Source organism: Euprymna scolopes, chromosome 36, assembly GCF_053919585.1.
Source record: "Euprymna scolopes isolate OS-2025 chromosome 36, ASM5391958v1, whole genome shotgun sequence".
NCBI lineage: Eukaryota > Metazoa > Mollusca > Cephalopoda > Sepiida > Sepiolidae > Euprymna > Euprymna scolopes.
This window is the reverse complement of record NC_136517.1, coordinates 74,281,009-74,307,948: the sequence shown is the minus strand read 5'-3', so window position 1 is coordinate 74,307,948 and position 26,940 is coordinate 74,281,009. Positions and strand designations below refer to the sequence as shown.

The following is a 26,940-nucleotide window of genomic DNA, read 5'->3' as shown; positions in this document are numbered from 1 at the left end:
TTTTACCATTTTTTTGAATTGCCATGGATTGTGAAACAAACCCTATTATTGTTATTTAAATAGAATTTGAAAGTTACATACAATTATTAAACATTACCATTTTGTCATTAGATTATGAATGAAAGAAATTGTAAATTAATTTATTTAATTTTTTAATCTATCTATAAAATGATTGCATGTAAATGGCTTCCAAAAACTTCATTCAATATTTTATTACATCACAATTTGCTAAGAATTAATTTTGTGATTATTATATTATTTTTATTTATTTTTTGTAATGCTCTAAGATTCCTCTCTTACAATGGTGACCGAATGTGATGTCAATGTGACATCAGCAAGTTGACACCCTCTTACCTCAAGTATTATATTTAGACAATAATTAAATCAATTGTCACAAAGCTTTTTTTTTTTTCTTTCTTTTTTTTAAACAAATGTCACAAAAAAATCATCATCTGCTTTAGGCATGAAGCCCAAATTGTTTTGTGAGGTTGAGGATCAGGCGAGTTATACATTTCATCAGTTCTTATCAGGACCTACCTAACGTTACACACTCATCAAAATACATTCCCCAATGAATTAATACTGTGTAGCTAATCCCCAATTTGTTTTTGAACAATTTTATTTACAAAAGATAGAAAAGAAAATATATATACATATTGCCAACCCTTTGTTAAGTGTAGACCACTCACTGTCTTCTGAGTAATCTGAAAGCAGACAGGTCGGTCTCTAAATTTTTTGTTTTTTGTTTTACATTAAGTTTATTCTGTATTTATTTAGACAATTTCTTCATTGACTTAATTTTGCACCGTTCCATTGATTTATTTGGCAATATATTCTATCGGATGAATTTAGGTAAAAATTGGCAAAAATGGATAAATAGAAAAAATGGCACAAGAGGAAAATATAGATGAAAATTCACAATGAGTTTATGAAAATCTCGGATGCAATAGATAAAAGGAAAAAAATTATATACATAGAGGTAAAGTAGGTAATAAACCTCAATGAGATTTTACAGTTTTAGGCAACTACATGTTAACACCCTTTAAAACTTGTGAGAAAAAACATTTTAGGGTTTGGAATGGGTGATTAATTTTGCATATAAATTTTACATAAAACAATCCATTTACAGGCTATTCTAAATTGTAGATCAGTTAACTAATGTTTTTGTTTTTTTACTACTACCCCTATGTCCGACTAGCAAGGTCATAAAACACATAATTACCTTAAAAAGTAGATCCACACCTCCAAATGAAACACACACACAGAATTTAGCTCCCATAGAAAAAAGTTAACTACTGTATAAGCTAGAATTGCCCAAAAATGGGAGCTCATTTTACATTAAATTTATATGTGAAATTTGATTTGAAAAAAAAAATTTTTTTTCATCAGGTTTTTAAAAGGGTTTACAAGCAACCGACTAAAAAAAGTAGAATTACATTAGGTTGAAGGAGATGTAGAAGGGTGTTAGTTTACAATAATACTGGATTTTTTCTTGAATTTTATTCATTTGTTGTAAATTTTAAAACAAATAAAAACAACGATTACATTTTGTTTCAAACAAAAGTAGTATATTTATTTTAAAAAAAAAAAGAAAAAAGTCGTTCAAATGCACAGCATTTAACAACAATGATAATATTAATTATTAAGAAAATAAGGATTAATTATACTTGAGGCACCCCAAATTATAAACACCCAAAAGGACACATACTAACTCAACACCGATCCTATTTTTTTTTTTTTATTCTGATTAAATCATAAACAAAACATTTTTGTTTTTGACAAATTTTGTTTCATAAACTTTAAAAAGTTATAAAAATAAATTTTTAATTAAAACAAGTGATTCTAGTCCAGAATAAACCCCATATAAAAAAAACAAAAGTAAAGAAAAATTTGTATGATGTAAGTGCCCATGACAAAGTGAAAATATATTCCAAAAATCATGTAAATTGATCAAGCAGTTTTATTTTTATAAAGAAAATAATTTTTAATTTGCTGCATCCTTCGTGTTCACTGGCAAGTTTATCTCCTAACAGTACAATTTGCACTTGCTGCAAGATCCACTCTCTTCAAAAATCTCTCCTTGCCAGATGCCACACCCTTCAACAACATCTAGGTGACTACATCCATGAAGTCATCAACCCAACACTACAACCAGGCTAGAAGAAAATGTGCAGTGGTCAACTCAAAACCTGGCTCAGGACAGTGAAGCAGGATACTAAACTGTTTTTGGACCCTCACCTTCATGGAGTCTGTCACTGGAACTGTAAATGACTTGCACTCATGACAAAAGTAGTATTAGATAGCCGTGCCATGTCAGCGAATGTTCAAGACATGGTACACTTGTTGAAAAAAAAAAAAAAAAAAAAAAGGCCAGCCGGTCCAGAGTGAATGCTGAAACTACAACCATGATCAATAAGAATTCGTAGGCATGACAACATTAATCTTGCAAATTTTGAATTTGTTCAGTTGTCTCCCTCTTTTTTTTTTTTTTTTTTTTTTTTTGAGACATTTTTTTCAAAATGACAGGCGAGATAATCATTACTCTGATGCTCATAAAATTGGATTTTCTCATTTAAAAAAACTACTTGATCAATTTGCAGATCTGGAATATAATATTTTTGTTTCATCACAGGTACATACATCATACAGATTTTTCTTTGTTTTTGTTTTTTAAAATAGGAAAAATTCTGAACAAGAAGCAAAAATGTTAAAAATAAAATGTAACGATTGTGCAGTATAGTTGAGAAAAAAGGTAAAAAAAAAAAAAAAAAAAAAAATAGAAAACATTAACAAATAACGCAAGAAAATGTACTTTTACAAATAATTGTTTCTGTATTTATTGATTGTAAGATTTATCATTGTCACTTTTACTTAGCCAAGCAAACATGGTTTCTAAAATTTTTTAGGGTTTCGGTCGAGAATTTCAGGCTTAAAATAAAATAAAATAAAGATTACCTAATCCGATTGGCAAACACCACTGAACTTAGGCTTATGGTTCCACTAACTCCTAATTTATTGACGATGATAGATGATCTATAATGAATCTATTTTTGAGTTGTCTTTTCTGAAATATTAACACATTGTATAAAATGAGTTTTTATCAACGACATGAAAATTGGTAAAATTCATTAGGTTGTGGGACATAAGTCACCATTGTGTCTCTTAAGTAAAAACCCCATTTTATCAAAACGAAAGAGGATAAGCAGTTCCAACATGCAATAAGTACTTGGAGAAGTTTATATTTATAGCTACTTCTACTGTAACAATACTTTTACGAGAAAAATACAAAACATCTCTATAGAATAATAACAAGGTTAAATACTGAATAAGTCATAAATCTGTAGACAATTCTTCCTATCTATTATAGCACACAAATTCCATAAACACAAGCATATGATTCTAATAAACCTATTTAAATGAGTGACTATTTTTGCTTACAGCAAACGGAATCAGTTCTCTACTACTAAAAATCTGAAGTGACCTATTATGTCTCACCTTGGAAAGTAATTTGTAACTGTTAGTACGGTCTCAAACTTTAACAATTAAGTAGAATCTACCTTATTTTTTGTTGGTGTTTTCCAAGACAAAGTTCTTTCATTCAGAAATAGGAGATGAGACAAGTAGTTTCATACCTAAATCAAATCAGCATAGTTTAGGCCATTTTTGAGGATGCGTGTTCTCTATTAATGTGAAGTATGGTCCTGTGCAGTTATAGGAGGTCCATATGCCAACGCTAACTTTCAAACATGCCTGCAGTTGGCGCCCGCATTTGTCCATTGAGGTATGGAAGCACAAAATGGATACAATATTTCCGCTATTCTCCAAAACTGCTTACTTATATAGTTGGACAAAATATTAAGACTTTTTTTGTTAATACATTTCTTTTAAACATATTTATGTTTTGTTTTTTTAAAATATAGTTAAATTTTTGTTTTTAAATATAAATAAATTTTTACAGCAACCTAAAGGAATCTCTGTGGCATCACAGACTTAAAAATAAATGTTTCGGCAATATCATCTACTTTAAGAAAGTTACTTTTTAAATCCCAGCAGCCATCAAGCGATGCCAGGAGGCAGGGTGGGGTTCATCCGTTTTTTTTGCCTTTGTTAAGTAGAATGTCTATACTTTTTGACATGATGTGGCTGGCAGTGGCACTGGGAGTCTCTGACTTTCATCATCATAAACCATCCCAGCAGTCACCTCTTCTTGCCCTGTCAGGAGCGGTGGGAGGAAGGGCTTGCCTGTTTTCCTTAGTTTTTGAGTTTCGCCGGCCTATGAAGGATGTGCTGATTGTAATTCCATCAAGAAAAATGTTTGATGTTAAATATTATGTTCTGTATTTTTCTCCTTTAGGGAAGAATGTTTACCATTTCATTCTCGGTTAATTAAAAGGCAACAAGGTTTTACAACTGGGAAATTATTAGTCTCCAAGGATTCTCCAGCACTTTGTTTTATTTTTTCTTTACTCATTTTTTGTTAAATATTTGTTACACCAACAAAATGTGTTTTGGTAAGGACAACTACAAAATATGTCATTTTGCTTTTAAACTCTCAAAGTCTTATATGTTTACAAACTACATAACACATTTTGCTTTAATGCTGTTAACTTTAAGTCACAATTTCTTATTTTACCTTTGCGTTTATCATTGTCGTGGGCATTTTACAAATTACACACGTGGGGGTCGTCAGGCCAGTGGACTTTCCTACCTGTTTTTGTCGTAGGTTTGATGTTCCCGTCATTTTCTGCTGGACTCCCATGTTCTAAGGGAATTTGTTCTAGTGGGGAAATTGTCTGAGGGTATTCCTCAATGTATGCTGGTTTAATTCGGTCGATCGCGATGTTGTCTTTCCTGTCTTTTCTTTGGACAGTAAAATATTTTTCACTTCTGTCCAAAACTTGGTATGGTCCTGTGTAATTTGGACAAAATGGCTTTTTGACTGTATCATTCCTAATAAATACATATTTGCATGTGTGAAGGTCATTCGGCATATATGTTTGTTTGTCAGCCCTCCTGGTGGGTGTAAATTTGAGAGAAGACATTTTGCTCTTTAATTCCGTCACAAATGTAGCTGTGGGTGAACAAAAAAAGACATTCTCCCTTTTTTATACGAACACTTAAAAAGGACTTCTGAACTCATTATAAAGAGAATTATATTTTATTTGTTAATGGTTGGTTTCGGTGAATAAACCTCCGTTTGTTTTGCATGTAAGTCTTCTTTTTATTTTTATTTATTTGTGGAAGAAGTTAGTTCCTAAAAAGGCCTGACGACCCCCACATACATGACTCCATTTTTCTTTAGAATTCTCTCATTTTCTAAACTTGTGTGTGATGTCAGCACACAAGTTTGCCATTCTCTTCTTCCTGTTTCCTATCCCTTTACTGTTGTTGTTTTTTTTTTGTAAAATTGTTAAATTTCCCCTTATCTATAAATGTAGATTTTGGAACAAGATCCATTTATATATTTGGTCGAGTGGCTGGTTGCTTTATTTCCATTTTTGTATGTTTTATATGTAATTTTGTTTTATACGTAATTTTGTAAATTCATCCACCATTTCTCACTTGGTGCCACGCTATTTCGTGTCCTTTATTTACATTACATGCGTCTTCCTATTTGCTATGACACCATATTGAATTAGCATGAATTACATGGCAAATAAATTTGCTATTTATTAATTTTAAGTAGATAATCTTATGTGCTAAAATTTGCATTCTCTTTTACTTGTTGCGTTAGTTGAACGCACATAACATTTGTTGGTATACAACAAATTTGAAAATTAAATGTATTAAATTTTCTTCTTTATACTCGGTATATAAAAATTACCTTTTTACCTCAAGAGTTATACAAGAATTTAATAAAAAGTTTACCTCCCGATAGTTTAGTCCTAAACTGTAGTTTTCTGGAGATATTTTTCTTTTTTTTTTTCTTTTTTACAAAGGCATCACCACTTATCAAGGCCAAGAGGACACTCGAGGATAAGGGTTAAAGAGTGTACAGTAGACAATTGGACAATAAAGTAATCATTAGTAATGGAAATTAGGTAAATTTGTAAACTTATATGGAACGGCTGATCAAAAACTTGATTACATTAGACTTGAAGACAACCATAGTGTAGTCAGCTGGAAAGCAGGAAAATGGAAGACAATCCTATAGGCATGCAGTTCTAAGAAAGTAGCTTTGTTCATGGAATCTACATTTAGGTTTAGGCACAGATAAAGAGTGAGGGAAATTATTGATAGTGTTTTCTGTTAGACAGGTGTTTGTGAAAGTTTGGCGAGGGAGGACCATAGATTGGAGCTCAACCGAGCACTTGCCATGAAAATAACGATAAAGCAGAGACAAACTTGCAACATCTCTTCTGTGAGAAAGAGGTTGCAGGGAAGAGAAAAGGGCATCTCCTACGAGGCTACAAAGTCTATTTTGAACTCTATCAAGGCAGGACAAGTCCTTTCTAGCAGCTCCTGCCCAAATGTGCCAACAGTACTCCATCCTTGGACGTACCTGACTCTTATATAGATAAGGAATTGCATCAGCAGTGAGATATCTACTGGATTGATAAAAGGATCCCACCATTTTTCCAGCAACCTAGGCAACGGATTTGATGTACGTGTTCCACTTAAGATCAGGAGTAAAAGTCAAGCCCAGAAGCTTGTCAAAACATGAGGCCTCCCCAAGACAAGAGCCATTCATTTCAATTGATGCCAGATGGGGATCAGAGCATTGATGATGTAAAGATAAAAGCTTGGTTTTAGATGCATTAAAAGTAACAAGCCACCTCTTTCCCCATTGTACCACTTGCTCAAGATCAGAGGAGAGAGAATCAGAGAGAACTTGGTCGTTTATAGTCTTAGATGTGCTATCATAGATAGCAGTGTCATCAGCATAAATGTCTACGAATGATGTAAGGATGTGATTTGGAAGATCATTAATGTAGATCAGAAAGAGAGTTGGGCCCAGGATGGACCCCTGAGCGACTCCAGCATTAATACTGTGAACTTCTGATTTCTGCCCATCAGGCACTACTCTTATGACTATCAGAGAGAAATGATTTAATTTCCAGCTATACCATAGCTGGAGTACAATTTTTAAATTTATGATAAATTTATTTATCAACAATTTATTTTCCCATAGTTATAGTGGGTTTATGATTTGAAAGAAAAAAGTCTAAAAGAGGTAGGTTTCCTGGGAGATGTTTTTCTTCCTGGTAAACCGTGTTCGCGGAATTTAATGAAGAATTTTTTTTTTCTATGTTAATTCACTTATACTCGTCATAGTGACTTAGTTGTTAAGAAAGGCTTTAAAAGAAATATTTCCTTTCTTTGTTTTCCCCAACCGAATTTGCATTTGGGTGCATTTAATTATTTTAAGTCTGTCATGTCGGACATTTACCCCCGGACTTAGCGTTAATAATTAAATTTAAGTTAAAGGTTCCATCTGACTTTGGTTCTGCCCTTGGCTAGAGAGAAAAAATTTCTTTGTACTTTTTCTATTTGAGTAAAAGGGCTCTTTTACCCTTAGTTAAGGAAAAGAAGATTTATTCTGTTCCAAAGATATAATTCTTCTGTAGATTCTTAATTAAAAGAAAGATAATAATGTTCTTCTGCTAATAGTTTAAAAAAAAAAAAAAGAAAAGAGAAAATTCTCCTGTATTTTTTTCTGATAGAAGAAAAAAATTATTCTATTCCTTCAGAAGAAAAATTACATTCTGTTCTTTTTCAGTTAAAATAGAAGAACACCTTCTGTCCTCAGTCAGAGAAGGAAAAATTATTGGTAAGTTTTCTATAAGACGAAAAAGGAGAAAAATTTTTCTGCACTTTTTTTTTTAAATTCAATTTTCAACCGAAACAAGGCAAAGTGCCACTTTGAAGTAGGGGGCTACTATCGGGGACATAAGCTGCAGGGATATTATTAAAGGAGATGAGCAGCAAGATGTTTGTTAACATTACATTTGAATTTCTGCATATTTTGGGGAAGAAACTATTCGAATAGAAAGCTTTCTTACACCTAGGGATCTCTACTGTGTAGGGCTGGGATTTAGCTGCTTGCCAGGGGGGGGGGGTATTTACATCGTGGGAGGGTACAAGTGCTTGTAGTTCATCAGGCCATTCACCATTAAAAATACTTATAAAACAGGTAGAGGGATGCAACATTTCATTCGATGGGACAGAGGTTGAAGCTTAGATGACAGTTCAAGACTTATCAGGTTGGCGACTCTTTTGAACCCTGTCTAGGAGTGAGAGACTAAGTAGCAGATGCACCAGCCCAAATGTGACAACAATACTCCATACATGGGCGAATGGTGGCCTTGTAGAGGTACAAGATAATTTCAGGCATAAGTAGTTTTCTAGCACGGTAGAGAGAGCCCACCTTCTTTGCAGCAGCCTTGGCAATGCTCTCAATGTATCTGTTCCAACTCATGTTCTCTGTGAACGTTAGGCCAAAGAATTTAAAAGTAGTATATTCAGGTAATGTATCTTTAGTCATAGTTATTGGTTTCTTGTAATTATTGAAAGAAACAAGCTTAGTCTTGGCAACATTGGACGTTACCATCCATTTTTGTCTATATTCCACTACAAATTGGAGGTCTTCCTCTAGTGTTTGTGCCATTTCCTTAGATATGTGTTCATTTGTTTTTCCCTTGTGCCTGCTATAGAGCGTGGTGTCATCAGCGAATATACCCAATTTTATCAGGGAGGTCATCTATGAATATTAGGAATAAAAAAGGTCCAAGGATAGACCCCTGAGATACTCCCACATTTATATCATATTGTTTAAATGTATGACTGTATCTTATTGAGTATTGGAGGATATGCCTTTGTATTGCTTTTTTTTTGTACTCTCAGAGTTTTTATAGCCAAAATTATTGTTTCAGGATTCTCCTTCTGGAGCAGAATTACTAATTTTGGGAAGATTTTGTGAGAGTGAGGTGAAATCCATGACTCTGGAACTAGAAGGGTCAGAGCTCTCCTTGATGAAGATTTTGTGTGAAGCTCAACAAGCCTTTAGAACTGTATTTTCTCGACTTGGTTTATGTAGGAAATATTTTACAGTTCCTATAGATTCGTAACCCCTAATAACTTCTTTAGGAGAAAGGATAGATATGTTCGTCCTTCCCCATATTCGGAGTAAATCTCACTGGGCTGTTATGGATTCGTGAAATAATTCAGACATTCCAGCTCAGTCTCTTAATTCAAAATTCACAATTAGTTCCTCAATAATTTACAAAATTTCAATTCCATAATTGTGTTTTTAAAATTTCTTCCTTCAAAGAAGAATTAGAGAAATTTAGCTTATCTTAAAATTCGATTTTCTTTTTTATTTTTTTTATTTTCTTGTTGGGAGAGTTTGAGAATTTTATTTTTTTTTAATCTTAGCAGTGCCAAGAGGAAGGGTGGGGTTTGGTCTTTTTTTTTTTTTTTTTTTTTTTTTTTTTTAAGTGGTATGCCTATACTTTTTGACCTGATGTGGTTGGCGCTGAGATTCTTTGCTTCTCATCATCATCAACTATTCCAGCAATCACCTCTTCTTGCCCTGTCAGGAGCGGGAGGGGTGGGGGAGGCTTTTGCCTGTTATCCTCAGTTTTCGAGTTTCGCCAGCCTGTGAAAGACGTGCTGATTGTAAATCCATCAAGAAAAATGTTTGACGTTAAATATTATGTTCTGTATTTTTCTCCTTTGGGGAAAAACGTTTACCATTTCATTCTCAGTTAATTAAAAAGCAACAAGGTATTACCAACTGGGAAATTATTAGTCTCAAAGGATTAACGGAAGAACAGTTTGGTTTTTGAGATACTTTTCTGTAAGAAACAAATTAAAATTTGCTGGTCTGTGAGACAAGACATAGGCGCACGTGTTCTCCATGAAAGGAACTTGTATTGGAAGATATGTCTACTGAAATTCCTTTCTCATTAAGACATTTTTATTTTAAAAGAAAACAAAACATTAGAACCAGTAGGTTCTAGAAGATTGTGAGAGTGCCTCTTAAGAAAAAGATTGAAAGAAAAATGGAAACATTTTTAAAGACCCCTTTTTGCATGCTTCTTTCAAATTATACAAATCAAGTAAGACTATTTTAGTATGATTATTTTAAAAGGGACACCAGTTTTTTTTTACCCAGTTTTATTTGTCACTATTGTTTGGACGATAAATTGGTGCTAGTGCACTTACTGATCCCTGCTATTTTTTAAATCATATTTCCAAGTTTAATTAAAGTTTTATGATATGGTTTTTATTCAATTGTAACGTTAATAGGTACATATTAAGAATGGCTTTTTTTATGTTTTGCCTTGCTTTTGGTTGTTGTTGCTTTGTCTTTATTCACGAGATTTTGCTTAAATTCTCCAGCACTTTGTTTTATTTTTTCTTTACCTATTTTTTTTTTTTTTTTTTTTTTTTTTTTTTCAATATTTGTTACACATATACACAAAAAAAAAACTTGTGTTTTGGTATGGACAATTACAAAATACGACACTACTGGATTCGTACTCATTATGTTGCTTGAATTTAATGTTTTTAACATGTGAAATATTCATATTTTAAAACTATTTTCTGTTGAACATTCACATTTTTGAAACTGCTAAAGCTAAAAAGATGTTTTTTTTTAATGTAACACATTCATTGGATTTTTTTTGGGGGGGGGGGGGGTACTAGGGCACTTATTGATTAATGCTGAAATAATATTTAGAATGCCATTCTTAACATAGGGAGAAGAGGGTGTTTTGTATCTATTCTGTACTTTAACCTTATAAATTATTAAAAACAGAGATCATAAAACTTTAATTAAACTTGAAAATACTATTTAAAAAATAGCACAAATCAATAAGTGCACTAGCACCATTTTTTCATATTTCTGTAAATAAATATATTTTTAAAATATCTAAATCGTTTGACAAAATATATAACATTAGCATATAGTTATTTGAAAAAGTATACAATAAAAAAAAATACATATTTTTATTATAAGGGGATGAAAAAAAAAATAAACATAAAAAAATATTTGGAAATTGTACCCATTTTGTGCTTCCATGCGTCAATTGACAGATGCGAGCGCCACCTGCTGGCGTGTTTGAAAGTTAGGGTCTCGCTTTTTGCGCAATTACCACTTTTATTATTTTCGGTGCTAATGCAGAGAATGATCCGCGCTATTTTTTAAATCACATTTCCAAGTTTAATTATATATTTTTTTTTTATTCAATTGTAACGTACCTAATAGATACAAAACACCCTCCCCTCCCCATGCTAAGAATGGCTTTTTAAATAACATTATTATTTCAGCACGGATCACTCTCTGAATGAGTACCTTATTTTCTTTTGCATCTTTTTATCAAAAGATTTTTTTTTTCAAGAATAGATATATCTAAGGCTTTTGACAGGGTGTGGCATGAGGGTCTCCTCAGGAAAATTAGATCATACGGTATCACTGGTGGAATACTAAACATAATTAAATCCTTCTTAGATAAGAGAAAAATCCAGGTTGTCCTCGACGGTCATACATCTAAACAATATGATATAAATGCGGGAGTGCCCCAAGGGTCTATCCTTGGACCTCTGTAGTTCCTAATATTCATAAATGACCTGTAGTTGATGGAATGAAAATGCAAACATCAAAAAACTTCAACTACGACATCTGTACACAAGGGAAAATGATAAACTATCAAAGCAAGATACCAGACAAAAAAGCCAAAAAAATCCTATCAATGGTGCATTGTGACTTGAACAGTCCCGTGGAACCGATGGCCAGAGAACATTATAGATATGTGTTGAATTTTGTAGATGACCATTCAGGTTTAATAATGGTTTACTTTTTAAAGAACAAATCTGATACCCTGCTAGCAACTAAAAAATATCTAGCCAACATGGCTCCCTATGGTGAAGTCAAGTGTATTCGCTCTGACAACGGTATGGAATTCACCAATAAAGACTTTGAACTTTTACTAATTAACCATCATATCAGATATGAAACATCAGCTCCTAGATCGCCACACCAAAACGGGACTGCTGAACGTGCATGGCGGAAACTTTTTGAAATGGCAAAATGCCTACTCATTGAATCCAAACTCCCTAAAAACCTCTGGATGTACGCACTTATGGCGGCAGCCTATATACGCAACAGGTGCTTTAACAAAACACTATCTAAAACTCCATATGAATATTTCTGTGGTAAAAAAACAAATTTAAGCAAAATGCATATATTTGGTTCAACTTGCTTCGCATATATAGATAAAAAGAGTAAATTGAATATTAAAGCCGACAGAGGTATATTTCTTGGATACGATAAAAACAGTCCATCCAATTTAGTATTTCTTCCAGAAAAAAAATAAAAAGAATCCGATGTGTAAAATTCACAGACACGTTTAATTTTACAGACGAAAACCCGTCATATGAAGAAAATGAAATTATATTGCCTCAAATAATTAAAACAAATGAAGACAATAAAAATGATGGAGACAAGAGTGTCTATGATGATGATAAAGTCGAAAGATATCCCAAAAGAAATAGAAGGCGACCAGATTTTTTTGTGGCCAACAATATAAAAGATTATCAAATCGACTATTGCTATTCAATGGAAAATGCGCCAAAAAGCTTTAACGAAGCAATTAATTCAGAACATTGTGATATATGGAAAATTGCCATGAAAAAAGAAATAGATGCCTTAACCGAAAATGATACCTATACGGTAGTGCCTCTCCCAAAAGATAAACATGTTATTTCTATAAGATGGGTCTTTACAAAAAAGACTACAGCATCAGGTGTAGAACAGTACAAAGTTAGATTTGTTGCTAAAGGGTACTCTCAGATCCACGGTATAGAATATTTTCCTACGTTTTCACCGACTACAAACCTAACGACAATCAGAATTTTACTGCAAATCGCATCACAATATGACCTAAACATCCATCAAATGGAAGTAAAAAATGCTTATTTGAACGCCCCAATAGACTGAAATTTATATTACCCCTCCAGAGGGATTCATAATGAAAAATAAAAATCGCGTGTGGCGACTTAACAAGTCATTATATGGTCTAAAGCAAAGTGCTCAGTGTTGGAAAACAGTATTTCATGATTATATTATTAAACAACAATTCAGACAATGCGCTGTAGACCCCTGTTTATATACCCAACACAAAGACATAAAACTACTGATTTTGGTTTTGTGGGTCGATGATATTTTAATCGCATCAAATTGTGACATAATGTTAACCAATGTTAAGAACAAATTAAGTAAAAGATTCAAAATGACCGATCTTGGCAAAATATCCTGGTTTCTGGGAATAGAATTTACTCAAAGCAAAGGACTTGTTACGATGACTCAATCGAGATACATCGACAAAATACTATTAAAATTTGGAATGGGAGAGTGCAAGAAACGCTCTACACCGGTCGAAAATGATATTAATAAAAATATGCACACAGAATCTGAAATAATAAATGACACACAATATCGCGAAATTATAGGTAGTCATATATTTAATGACTGCAACCAGGCCCGACATATGCTATACAGTAACAAAACTGTCACAAAAATTAACACGACCGAAAATGAAGGATTTAAACAGAGCTAAACAAGTCCTGTGTTATTTAAAAGGAACTAAAGAACAGAAGTTAGTATTTAGAAAATCAAGAAATCCCCTAAAATTAGAAGGTTTTTCGGATTCAGACTGGGGAAACGACGCAGATCGCAAGAGTATATCTGGATATTGTTTCAGACTCTCAGAAAATGGGCCTATTATTTCATGGAAATCTGAAAAGCAACAGATTGTATCTCTCTCTACGTGTGAAGCAGAATTTATCGCGATCACACACACGACCCAGGAAGCACTCTACCTTAAAAATATCCTAAAGACTATTTTAGAGCCAGAATTAACTAAAAGCCCCATAGTAATTAATTGTGATAATCAAGCCAGTATAGTCTTAGCACAGAACACGATAATCAACCAAAGATCTAAGCATATAGATATAAAATACCATTTCATAAAAAACGAGGTGAAAAAGGAATCCATTATTTTGAATTACATATCATCAGAACAAAATATCGCTGATGTATTCACGAAACCCGCAACAAGAATAAAGTTACAGCGTTTTTTCTCTAAACTTGTTGGGGGATTCGACTGAATAATTTTTTTTTTTTTCACGGCCCTGTATGTATATAGATTTCTATATATCAAAAAAAAAAAAAAAAAAAAATAGTCCTGGACAAGACGTTAAACTGTATCCATTTTATTTGTATTAACACTTTAACCTACTAATGCGTAACTAATACTTTTGCTGAAATAAAAAAAATAAAAACTCTTTGTAATTTTCCTTTTCGACGAAATACTTTTTTGCATGCTTATTTTAAGGCGCGCAGAAATTACAATTGACTTTTATTTGGGGGGGGGGGGCACATTAGTTTTCTTTCTTATTTTTCAAAAATATCCTATCTTTTTTGCATTGTTTTCATTAACAAAAAAAACAACTCTTTAAACGGGTACATATTGCATGTATATTTATTTATATGTATGCATTTTTCTTTTCTTTTTTTTTACAAAACTGCATAATCAAATTTAAGAAATGGCTTCTTTTTCACATACCCACCCCTTTTTAAGGTTGAAATACCTTCCATTTCTTTTATTTCTCTTCTCTGTACACATATACCTGTTTTGACATTTGAACACAATTAAAAATGGCGTCTTTTTACATGCTAAAATTCTAAGATCCAAATGATTTCTAATTTTTGTTATGTATAATTGAATATAAAAATATATATTTATTTTTGAGCAGAACGAACACAAGGGACTTCCCCATTATAAAAAATAGGGAGGTGGTTGCAATATTTTGGACTAGTAATGGGGTAGTTATTTATTTGCCGCCCACATCAGCAAAATGTGGCACAAGGCCGGAAAGTGGGGATCCAGCAGGCTCCCCTAAAGGAGGGAGGCACTCCTGCAATTTTAAAAATTGCCTGAGTAACCCCATCAGCATTCCCCGGTAGGGGCGCCTCAGGCAGTAAGCAATCAACTTACTCCACCGAAAAGCTCAGTGGCAAGGCCTGGGAGGGTGACCTCCTATGTATTACCCAGGCAGCGTACCTTAGTCTAACAGGTGCTGGGCCGGTTCCTGGCCCCTTATCTGTTGGGCCGAGTGTCAAGTGACGAATCCTTGACGAGTACTACTACCCTGTCTCCCTGCAGCCGAAGCCGCTAGGAGACACATCCCAATCACACTGGACGTGTAATGGGGTAGTTATTTATTTGCCGTCCACATCGGCAAAATGTGGCACAAGGCCGGAAAGTGGGAACCCCGCAGGCTCCCCTAAAGGAGGGGCACTCCTGCAATTTTAAAAATTGCCTGAGTAACTCCGTCGGCATTCCCCGGTTGGGGCGCCTCAGGCAGCAAGCAATAAACTTGCCCCATCGGAAAGCCCGGTGGCAAGGCCTGGGAGGGTGGACCTCCTATATATTACCCAGGCGGCGTACCTCAGTCCAACAGGTGCTGGGCCGGTTCCCGGCCCCTCCACTGTTGGGCTGAGTGTCAAGTGACAAATCCTTGACGTGTACTACCCTGTCTCCCTGCAGCCGAAGCTGCTAGGAGACCTTCCCCATCAGACAAAGTAATGGGGTATGATCCCACACAGTCGGACGATTCTATTTATAAACGATGCTGCTAGGAACTGACGAATCGAATTAATTCACGTTCTGCTACCAACCAATCAGAAACCAAAATTGCTTCCTAAATATTAAACCTTTTCTGGAGCAATTTCACATGTTTTTTTTCCGTCTCAACACGGTAAGAATATTTTGCTCTGTGGAACTGTCTACTGCAAACAAGTTACCTCTCAGGACTTGTGTGCAACAACGAACCATTGGAAACTGTTCTGTCTACTGCAAACCAGTCACCTCTCAAAACTTGTTAAACAACAAACCATCTGAAACTAAACATGGCTTACACTTCTAGAACTAAACATAATTAAATCCTTTTTAGATAAGAGAAAAATCCAGGTTGTCCTCGACGGTCGTACATCTAAACAATATGATATAAATGCGGGAGTGCCCCAAGGGTCTATCCTTGGACCTTTGTTCTTCCTAATATTCATAAATGACCTCCCCGACAAAATTGCCTCTGAGATGGGTGTATATACTGATGACACCACACTCTATAGCACGCACAACAGGAAAACAAATGAACACATATCTAAAGAATTGGCAGAAACACTAGAGGATGACCTCCAATCTGTAGTGGAATGGGGATAAAAATGGAGGGTCACGTTCGATACCGCCAAGACTAAACTAGTTTCCTTCAATAATTACAAGAAACCTTTTCTACCACCAATAGCAATGGCCAACAACACTTTATCTGAGAGTACATCTTTCAAACTCCTTGGCCTAACGTTTACAGGAAACATGAGTTGGAACAATTACATTGAAAGCATTGCCAGGGCCGCTGCAAAGAAGGCTCTCTCTACTGTGCTAGAAAATTACTAACACCCGAAAGTATCCTGTACCTCTATAAGGCCACCATTCGCCCATGTATGGAGTATTGCTGTCATATTTGGGCTGGTGCATCTGCCACTAGTCTCTCACTCCTGGACAAGGTTCAAAAGAGAGTCGCCAATCTGATAGGCCCTGAACTGGCATCTAAGCTTCAGCCTCTGTCCCATCGATGAAATGTTGCATCCCTCTGCCTGTTCTACAAGTATTTTAATGGAGAATGCTCTGACGAACTGCAAGCTCTTGTGCCCCCACAACGTAAACACCCTCGACAAACCAGACAGACAACTAAATCTCACCCCCACACAGTAGAGATCCCTAGATGTAAAAGATCTTTCTACTCCAGTAGTTTCTTCTCCAGAACCGAACCGCTAGACTTTGGAATTCTATTCTAGGTCCCTGCTTCCCCAACTGTACCGACGTGCAGAAGTTCAAGTGTAACGTGAACAGACATCTTGTTGCCCAAATCCCCACATAGTACCCCAGTAGATGTTACCCTGATAGTAGCCCCCTACACCAAAGTGGCAATGTGCCTTGTTTGGGGTGAAAATGTAATAAATAAAAATAAAGAATCCTTTTTTTTTTAACCATACATTGTTAAGTGAAAGTTAAGTTTTTTCAAGAAAACTTACATTTTTTTTTTTTTAAAGAAAACATTTTTTTTATTATTATTTTCTAAGCAGAAGTTTTTTTGGTGCTAGTGCACTTACTGATCCGCGCTATTTTTTTTTTTTTAATCGTATTTCCAAGTTTAATTAAAATTTTACGATATGTGTTTTTATTCAATTGTAAGGTTAAAGTATGGAATAGGTACAAAACACCCTCCCCATGTTAAGAATGGCTTTTTAAATAATAACGTTATTATTTCAGCACGGATCAATAAGTGCACTAGTACCGTTTTATTTTATAAAAAATTATGTTAATTATTTACGAAAACAGTAAATTGTTAGGTGAAAGTACAGAAAAGTTTTTTTCAAGAAAATTTACTAGTTTTTTGTCAACAAATGTTAAACAAAAATAAACAGAAAAGGTGCCGCACACCCCTATATAACCCCAAAAATTACATATTTATACAAAAACAAACAAAAAATGTCGATTTAGCGTGTTAACATTTGAACAACGCGCTCGCTCGGCTTAATCCGGTGATTCCAGGTTGAGCCCTAACCATAATTGACGAAACATCCCGAGGATCTGGGTCAACTTCTGCAAGAGTACCCATTAGAGAGACCTAGTCGAGTATCGATAATCACACAAAAATCGAAAATTAAACAAAATACTGATGGAAACACATCCAATAAACGATGCATTTTGTAACATTTGTTGTGTATTCATTATTTCACCATTTATTATTATTATTATTATTATTATTATTATTATTATTTTGGAGGGTTATTCTGGAAAGCTCACCAAATAAGTTAACATTTGTACTAAGGGTCGCATGTGGCCACATCTGACATAAGGATCACAGCTAGAACATGGAATTACAAATAAAACAAACTGCCATTATTGACTAAAAATAAAATCTGAACAACACGCAGCGACCAGCGTTGTTAGTTGTAATGTTTAACGTTTTTATTTTTCGATATATACGTCTCCATTTCTGAAAGGGCATGGCAAACGTCATACTTTTGCAAAAAACATGCATTTTGTTTATTTCTTTCAAGAAATATCAGAAGTAAAAAAAATAAATAAATAAAATAAATGGCAAGAACATACCCAGTAAGACTTTCCATACGTCCAACCTATAGACAGAAGGCAGTGGAAATCTCAGTAGAAAAAACTTGAGTTTCTCAACATCGACACGTTCTTCCTTCAACAAAGATTCGATGTGTTTCTTCTCCTCCACAGCAGACATACCGAATTTGGTGTAAAAATAAATTCGGAAATTACGATCTTTTTCGTCTGCCATGTTTTTTTTTTAGTCTTATTCTCCCTGAAAAAAAAAATAATTGATGTTTTCGATGTTGTGCGTGTTATTTGTCTAAATGTCACAGAAATGTCTACATATCGCAAGAAAATATCAGACGAAGTAGACTTTAATTCATATTTTTTGGCATGAATGATGATTGTCGTCGTAATTATCGTTTCTCAAATCTTTGGCACATTCCTGCATACAAGGAAAAAAAAGTCTTACGCCATAGTAAAACAAATCGACTTCGCGTATTCCGTCGTAGCAGAATTCGAATATTTTTAGTTTCGTATTTGCAGTAAACGGCATTTTACTTCCTTTTGTTTTATTTTGTTACAAATAAATTCTTTAAATAAATAAAATATTTGCAAGGCTATAAAATTTATTATCTCCTTTTCTATTTATTTCTTTAAATATTAACAAGTGGTTTTAGTTTCGTATACCTCACAGTATAAATACTGTTAGCAACGAACGGTGGACACAAAACTATAATGTCGCATTTGACGACGCAAATATATCTAAGTGCAACAACCATATATACATTTCATTTCTAATTTTATTCTGTTAATGTTCTTCTCGTGTACACCTAGAAAAAACGACAAAAAAAAAAAACTCGATTGTCAACAGAATTTACTATGGCTAAATCCGTTAAAAAACCAGTGGCACCTCTTGTCGTGTACAATATTATTCCTACTTCCACGCCAATTCACGATAAATCCAAAACTATCAATGCACTTGAAGTTTCTCAGTCGCTGGAAAAAGTTTTAAGCAAGTAAGTCATGAATGTTTTATTTATTCGTTTCATTATTTTTATTATTGTGCGACCGAGAATAAAAGTGTCGCCTTTTTTCTTTCTCCCCGGCCCATCTCCACTCCACCACCACCACCAACAAACCTGATTTTACTTGTGGCATTGTTTTGTTTTGGCATAACGTTAGTTTCCTACATTCTCTGAATTTTTTTTTTTTTTTTTGTACTAATGCAGAGTGATCCGCGCGATTTTTTTTTTTTTTTTAATCGTATTTCCACGTTTAATTAGTTTTACATGTTTGTTATTCAATTGTAAGGTTAATGTACAGAATAGGTACAAAACACCCTCCTCTCCCCATGTTAAGAATGGCTTTATAAGGTACTCATGCAGAGAGTGATCTGTGCTGAAATGTTATTTAAAAGGCCATTCTTAACAGAATGAGGGGAGGGGTTGTACCTATTCTGTACTTTAACCTTACAATTTAACAAAAAAAAAAAATAGCGCGGATCACTCTCTGCATTAGCACCCTTTTTTAAACAACGTTATTTCAGCACGGACGGATCACTTTGCATGAGTACACTTTTTTTTTTTTTTTTTTTTTAGAGATTGTAAATAAATAATAGTCTATGGCCTTCGGGACAAGATCAAAGTGTAGTATCTGTTCTTCAGATGCTCCACTTCAATTTCTTGTTCTCTTTCGGTGGAGGAGAAATCCTTCACGACTGAGACAATTTTTATTTTTGTTCCTTTTCTCCACGTTAAAAAACGACCCTGGTGTCTAACTGTCCCGTGGGGAGGCATAGTAAATAGGTACAATAAGCATTGCTTTTTTTTTTTTTTTTTTTTTTTTTCTTATGACTGCCGTATCTGGAAATTGAACCGGTGTCAATGATCTCTAACGGCACCAAAGGTGTTTATATAGTCGGCTAAGTCGTTTTGTCGTTTTAATTGTCCTGTCTGTCGAAAATGGTAATTTCAAAATTTACGAAAATTCGAGTTTTGCACAAAACCGCTTTTTTTTTTTTTTTTTTTTTTTTTTTTTTTTTTTTTTTTTTTTTTTTTTTTGACAAAGCAGGGAGTAAGAATCTACACACAGGGGACATAACTCTGAACGAATATTTTTCGATTACTTGGCTGCAATATTGTCTATAGGCTTTATCTTACTAAAAACAATGGCACTTCTACTCGATGAATTTTCGTAATTTTTGGATATATTACTATTTTCGACATTTAAGTATATTTTTTATCTTTCCAATTAAGTTTATTTGTTAATAAGGAATTTTTGCAGTTTACGGATCGTACTGAAATAAAATTTAGAAACCCATTCTATGGGACCAACCGATACCCCCCCCCCCCCACCCAATAAACAGTTTCGGCGATCTCTGGATTGGCTTGAGATTCTTCCATACTTGGGACAAGCTTTAGGAAATACTCTAATTATTACTCATTACAGGTATTAATATTTCGAGTCATTTTTTGTTCTTTCTTTGAGGTTTGTTTTATTTCATCCTTCAGAGTTTTACGATTATTGAGTGGGGGCGGGGGTAGTAATTAAGCTTTTGTCGTGGTGAGAAAACGAATTGGCAAATGTACAAATTTACTTTCTGCTTTTGTCATGAACTGACATTCTGTGGAATGTCTCGTTTCACAATGTTAAAAGATTATTCAAATATAACCATGTAGTATATAACCATAATATACCGAAATATTTTGAATCCACCTACGTGACCTACACTGGTTCATTCGAGAAGTATTGCTTTTTGATATGCTGGTTATTTGCGATTAATCTGAACGCAAAATGTTAGCGTCAAGACCAATTTCTATTACTTGCAAGTAACGAAAATCGTCAAACAAATCATTTTTTACAAGGTTATTTCAAGTTGCCTACACCATTATGTATCAGTTGATGAATGACGTATTTTGTCATTACCAATATATATATATAATTTTTTTTTTTTTTTTTTTTTTTTTAAGGTGTAACAAACTTAAATGGAAAATAAAAAAAGCAGCCTCGTGAAAAGACTGACAATAGAGGCAAAATATATAAAAGCAGCAAATGATAACCAGACCCGAAAAGTATAATTTAGTCTAGTTTTATCGAAAGAAATAAAAGCTAAATTGCTTTTATTTCCCAAAGCAAGGGTTAATCAATCCCATTAATCAATTATAAAGAGTTTTAAAAAATAGAACATACAAAAAATGAGTCCCTAATTGAGACAATTTCTGAAATTGTCGACAGTTAAATTTATTGCTCAAACGATAGTGACAAATAAAATGGGAAAATATACGATATACCTTTTTAAAAATAATTATACAAAAAGTCTTGATTTGTAAAACTGGAAAAAACATGCGAAAAGGGGCCTTTAAAAATGTTTTTCCTTTTCTTGACACAATCTTCTAGAACATTTTGATTCTAATGTTTTTCTTTAAAATGTCCTGATAAGAGAATTTCGATAGATTTGTCTTTCAAAGTGGTATTTTTCTTTAAGAACACGTGCCGATAAATTGCCTGTCTTGTCTCACTGACCAGCAAATTAAATTTCTTTTTCTTACTGAAAAACATCAAAAACTAAACGGTTCCTCTTAGTTCTTTGAGACTAATTTCCCAGTTGTTGCTTTTTAATTAACTGAGAATAAAATTAAACTTCCTTCTTCCTTAAAAAAAAAAATCCAGAACATAATGTCTCTCTTTCAGACCGAAAGTGAGGAAAACGGGCAAAAGCTCTCTCTCTCTCTCTCTCTCTCTCTCATTCTCTCTTTCTCCCCCCCCCCCTCCAGATCCTGACAGGGCAGCAGAGGTGACTGCAGAAAGTGATGATGCTAGGTTAAGTAGTTTTTTTACTTGAAGGCAAAGGGCTGAACCCCACCCTGCCTCCTGGCACCACTTGATGGCTGCTAGAATTTAAGAAATAACTTTCTCAAATGAAAGTTGGACAGCGTCCGAATGAGGAAAGGAACAATGACGTTTTTAAGCTGATTCCATTGAGATTTTCCCAAATTATATTTGGTAACACAAATATTGTGACATTGGAAGGAAAGGAACAGATGAAAGTGTTATGGAAACTTGTGTTTTCAGGAAAAGAGGAAAGTTTCTTGCAAACCATCTCTGAAAAATGCGTTCCTTTTCAAAAGGACTCTTTTTTTCATTTTTTTTTTTTTCTGTATCATTTTGGCTGGGTTAAAGAAATAGAGCTGTTACTTTGGTTGCTGATTTAAATCCTCACACGTCCTGGTGTTTAGATTCTGTTCTTGGATCCCAGTAAACAAAATAGGAAGAGACTTTGTAAAAACTGCTCATGTGAGTTCCATGAAAATCTAAAAAGGTAGTCTGTGATTGGATGAAAAACAGCCAATCATAATGCAGCCAGTTAGCAACTTTCAATAAGTCTTCAAATCAAGATAGTTGATGCTCAGGAATGCAGTGTATGAATGCAGGAGTGGAAGGGGTGCATTCTTCTAGGTTGCTTTCAGGAAACTTTGACTGCTGTGATTCCCCAAAACATCTTTATTTTTTCAGGTAAAATAAATGGACTTTACAGCTGATTTGTCAGTGTGACCAAATCCCCTAACAGGGTCGGTTCTCAGCAATCATTGTTTATGACTGCTACAGATATAGGTGAACTCTCAGCAAATCCAGTCTTCTATTTTTGCTGGAGTCTGTTTGCACTTAAAATTTTAATAGATGTGATTCGTTTGATGGTAAAATGGTTTTGGTCTTCATCTTTTTTCCATGAAATTTCCACTGTAGTTTTTACACTAAATTTAAGGCCTATCATTTTAAAGTCTCTCATCCATGTAGATAAGTAATTTACCTGTCTCGAGGTCAATTTATTCAGAATTCAGCTCACTTTGGATGCATGAAAATTAGCCATAATCAGGTTATGTTGACATTCACAGGAGAGGGTGCTGTGGGCAATTTGCCACAAATCTCCTTTGAAGAGAATGCTTGGGAGGAACAGACTAGAACAGATATTACACTTTATTCATGAGCAAAGTAGATTGGTATTCCAGCTCTTTCAGTTGAAAGAGCAAATGAAACTGCATTTGATAAAATCATCTATGAAAAGTTATTCATAGAAGATTTAGTTTTCTCTTCATTTTGTTAGTGGTATTAACCTGGGGGATCAGCCCCCTTCCGCCATGTAGAGAAAAGATATACATCAAATATTGTTGACGGTTGATATAGTTTGAAATCGATGTGTTGCATAGTTAGTGTAAGTTTTGAATAGGAAAATGTAGTCTTAAGACTTTACAATTATCAACATCGGACCTATACCTTTTCTTTCTCCATGAGTCAGACTGTTCGGTTTAAGTAAAAATGAAGAAAAAAAAAAACTGAATAAGTTGTCTTAATGAAAGTGTCAGAAAAATGTTTTAATCATTTAATAAAAGAACTTAAATTTTCAAATTAAACTTATGAAATCTTCAAAAATGTGACCAAATTTCTCCATTCTATTGTCTTTAATGTTTATGAAAACGTGTTTTTTATACTGATTAATGTATGTAATTTTGCTGACTGGTATAATTATACTGTCACCCTACATGGCGACGTAATTATTCCCACTCTCGTATTATAAACTGTTTGTCCCAATAGCATGTGCACAGATTGCTCCACTGCAAAACATGCTTGCTTATAATCTTAGCAATTGTGTTTTGTGTTCCATAACACAATTGCCTCTTTCTGAACAGAACTAACAAAAGGTTAATTGAAATGTTTGCTGGAATTACAAATGGGTGGATTCATATTTTAATGTCGCGACATGACCAAAATAATGAACACATTTTAGTAACATGTTTTGTTAGACTTTGGCATTATATCAATTTGGTGGCGATAAATAATTTTTTTTTTTTTTTTTGGTCAAAAGCTTTTCAGAATTCCTCACACGCTTTCAATTGCAGATGCGTTGTATTAGTTTTTTTTTTTTTTTTTTTTTTTTTTTTTGACATAAGTTTTGAAGAAAAAATACTGAAGTAAAACATGCGTTGTATTAGTTTTTTTTTTTTTTTTTTTTTTTTTTTTGACATAAGTTTTGAAGAAAAAATACTGAAGTAAAACATGCAAAAACAAGTCATTTGTAAGACTACCTACCTCTAATAAGGCTAAAGTCTTATTTCGACCTAGCTTCTCCATATTATATGAAGTATTCTTGAAGTTATGCCATAGAAACGTTAATTCAAAACATTAATCTGAATGTTCAAATGTTGCATGATTACTTTCATCAAAGAGCATCAGATCCACACATGAAATTTGGAAAGATTAGAAATTGAAATTTCGCCTGTAACTGAACCTGTCAAGATCATATAAGATGCAGGGTTTCATTGGCTGCAGTATGGTTCAAGTCTAGAGTTTCTATTATGAACAGAATCAAAGTATCACCCGTAGGACTGTAAGGTCTAGTTGCTTTTTAGAAAAACTAAAATGGCAATGCAGTCGATTTATCTTCAACGGTCATGCAAATTCTTACTGGTTGTGTGCAACTTAAATGATCTTGACTTGCATAAAAGCAAGTTGTTGTGCATATGTACAGAGGTGATATATTTACTAGTCGACATGAAACGGGGCAAAGTAAGAAAGTTAATTTTTTTTTTTTTTTTTTTTTTTTTTTTCCAATTATTGAAGAAAATTGTTACTAGGTGACTTTTACCTTTGAAATAGAACCGATTTAATTTTAGGATATCGAAGCTAGACGATGACGAATATTTTGATAGTTTGATTGATCAAGTGATGTGAATGCTCGGCTGTAAGCAAATTCTGCCAAAAACATAATACCCACTTTAGTGAAAGTAAGGTTTTATATTAAGGCCCCAAAACATGAATATAGATTCAAAAACTTAATCTTATGAAAAAATTCTTTAGGGATTAAGGAAGAGAATGGTTTCATAAATGCGCACCTGTTTTCAACTTGACTCTTATCGGATGAGACAAATGCTGTGTCATTCCATGGTGTATCTGTATGTTGCTAAATTTTATCCATGATCTAGATCACCATAAGCACAAAACAGATAATCGGTCTGTTTGAATAGAGCAGGAAGTTGTGTGCCAAACACAAAATGATACAAAGACCCTCTTCAATAAATTGCATGTCTCTTTTCATAAAATATTCAGAACTAGTGGGACCTGTGGCAATTCCACAGGGGATTTCAACATATGTAATATGTTGGCACTCTGTAGATGTTCAGCATAAATGGAGACACTGATATTATTGTAGCTCTTTAGTTAAAACCAAGTATTTAATTAAGCTAGCAGGGATACCCGTCATAGCCTTGTCATAAAGTATGCTTAAATATATTTTAATTTTTGCAGATTTCATATATATATTAGAGTTAATATTCTATATATTTTTATATATTAGAAATTTGAGATTTCAAATATTACAAAATATATCCATATGACTTGAATCGAAACCAAAACTTAATTCTTTATAAAATTATTCATAAAAATATAGATTACTTGAGTGCTATCAGCTATAATCGAAACTGAAACCAAAACTTATGAATTCTTGGTAAAATTATTACAAGAAATGAAAGTCCATAACAAATGAATCTAAGCGTGACACAGAAAAATATCACACATTATCGTATTAATATAGATGCAAACAATTCAACTAGAAAATTTAATACGATTTTAGCTTAATGTAAATTAGTTGTACCATAGCTAGACTATTTTAATACTTTTGAAGTTGGACCCAAATAGCAATATGTCTGACAAAGCAGCATTTTATTCTATATTTTTTTTTGTTCATGTTAATATGAATACTTTGAAAATATTTGATTTGACTAGGATCATTATTTAAATATTTTCTTACTGATGATTCTTATTGCATTCCATTATTGGCTTCATTGTTACCTATTCTAATAGTAATGTTGTTGCTATGGAAACGAATGTGCAAAACCTTCTCTGCAAATTTAAATTTTCTGAAATGTGCAATATTTTAGGGTTGTTTTCTGTGATAGAAAATATCTTGTCAATACATGACTTTGGTGACTCCTATAGTGTATTGAACTCTTAAAATGATTTTATTTTAATGTCTAACATTTAGTAATGTTCTGTTAAATAACCTGCAAGCAGGACTTTCATAATAGACTGATTTTTGTTAAACACAAATCTTACAAAACAATATGAAAATAACATGGATGCAAATTTTCACTTTGAAGTGGTTTCATGTATATTTTGTCATTCAATATATTGATCAATGTGAGTCTGCATTCAAAATGAGTTTGACCGTTTACTTCAACATCCTGTATTTTTAAAAAAAAATACATTTGAAGTGACCTTGTCACCACTTGAAGTGATGTGGTGTATTTGCGAGATATGGGATGAATATAAAGAATGAGGTATAAAAACACTTTTGTAGCTCAAATATATATTTACAACTGAAGAATTGAGGTCATGGTCTGGAATATGATGAGACATAACTCTGCTCAAAATGTTATTTATGTACAAAATTTTCTGTCAATTATATTTTCTACATGAAATCTGGTTCATTTAACGTCTTTCACCACTAAAAAGCAATAACTTCTAATTGGTTTCAAACTAATATTTACAAATCAATTTCCATCTTAAAGCATTTTTTTTAAAAGGATATTAAAAATCGATGAAATACTTGGCTCAATGAGACCTGAGGCACTTCCAGAATTAGCATATAACAAGTTTCATACAACGGATGAAACCGATATCTTGTTTTACTTGCCTTTGTACTTTTTTTTTTTTTTTTTTTTTTTTTTTTCTTCAAAACCAAACGGCATTAATTCTGCACACACACACATATATATATATATATAATATATTAAATTTTTTTTCCTACACTAAAAAC

The 26,940-nt window shown here is 33.5% G+C and overlaps 2 protein-coding genes across 3 annotated transcripts in view; one reads left to right on the top strand and one right to left on the bottom strand.

The window, feature by feature from the left end:
* The window catches only part of LOC145260603 (TBC1 domain family member 7-like), a 48,761-nt gene extending 30,109 nt beyond the window's left edge, over positions 1-18,652 (bottom strand). The window contains exon 1 of the mRNA XM_080118896.1: positions 18,183-18,652. Coding sequence (XP_079975022.1) covers positions 18,183-18,375 — 193 coding nt within the window. The 5' untranslated portion in view covers positions 18,376-18,652. The remainder of the gene's footprint in view (positions 1-18,182) is intronic.
* A 154-nt stretch (positions 18,653-18,806) lies between these two features.
* Positions 18,807-26,940, top strand: part of LOC145260604 (uncharacterized) — a 66,505-nt gene continuing 58,371 nt past the window's right edge. Inside the window, exon 1 of one of the 2 annotated variants that reach the window (XM_080118898.1) lies at positions 18,807-19,147. In XM_080118898.1, coding sequence (XP_079975024.1) covers positions 19,011-19,147 — 137 coding nt within the window. In that variant the 5' untranslated portion in view covers positions 18,807-19,010. The remainder of the gene's footprint in view (positions 19,148-26,940) is intronic. The other variant, XM_080118897.1, reaches the window with a different exon arrangement.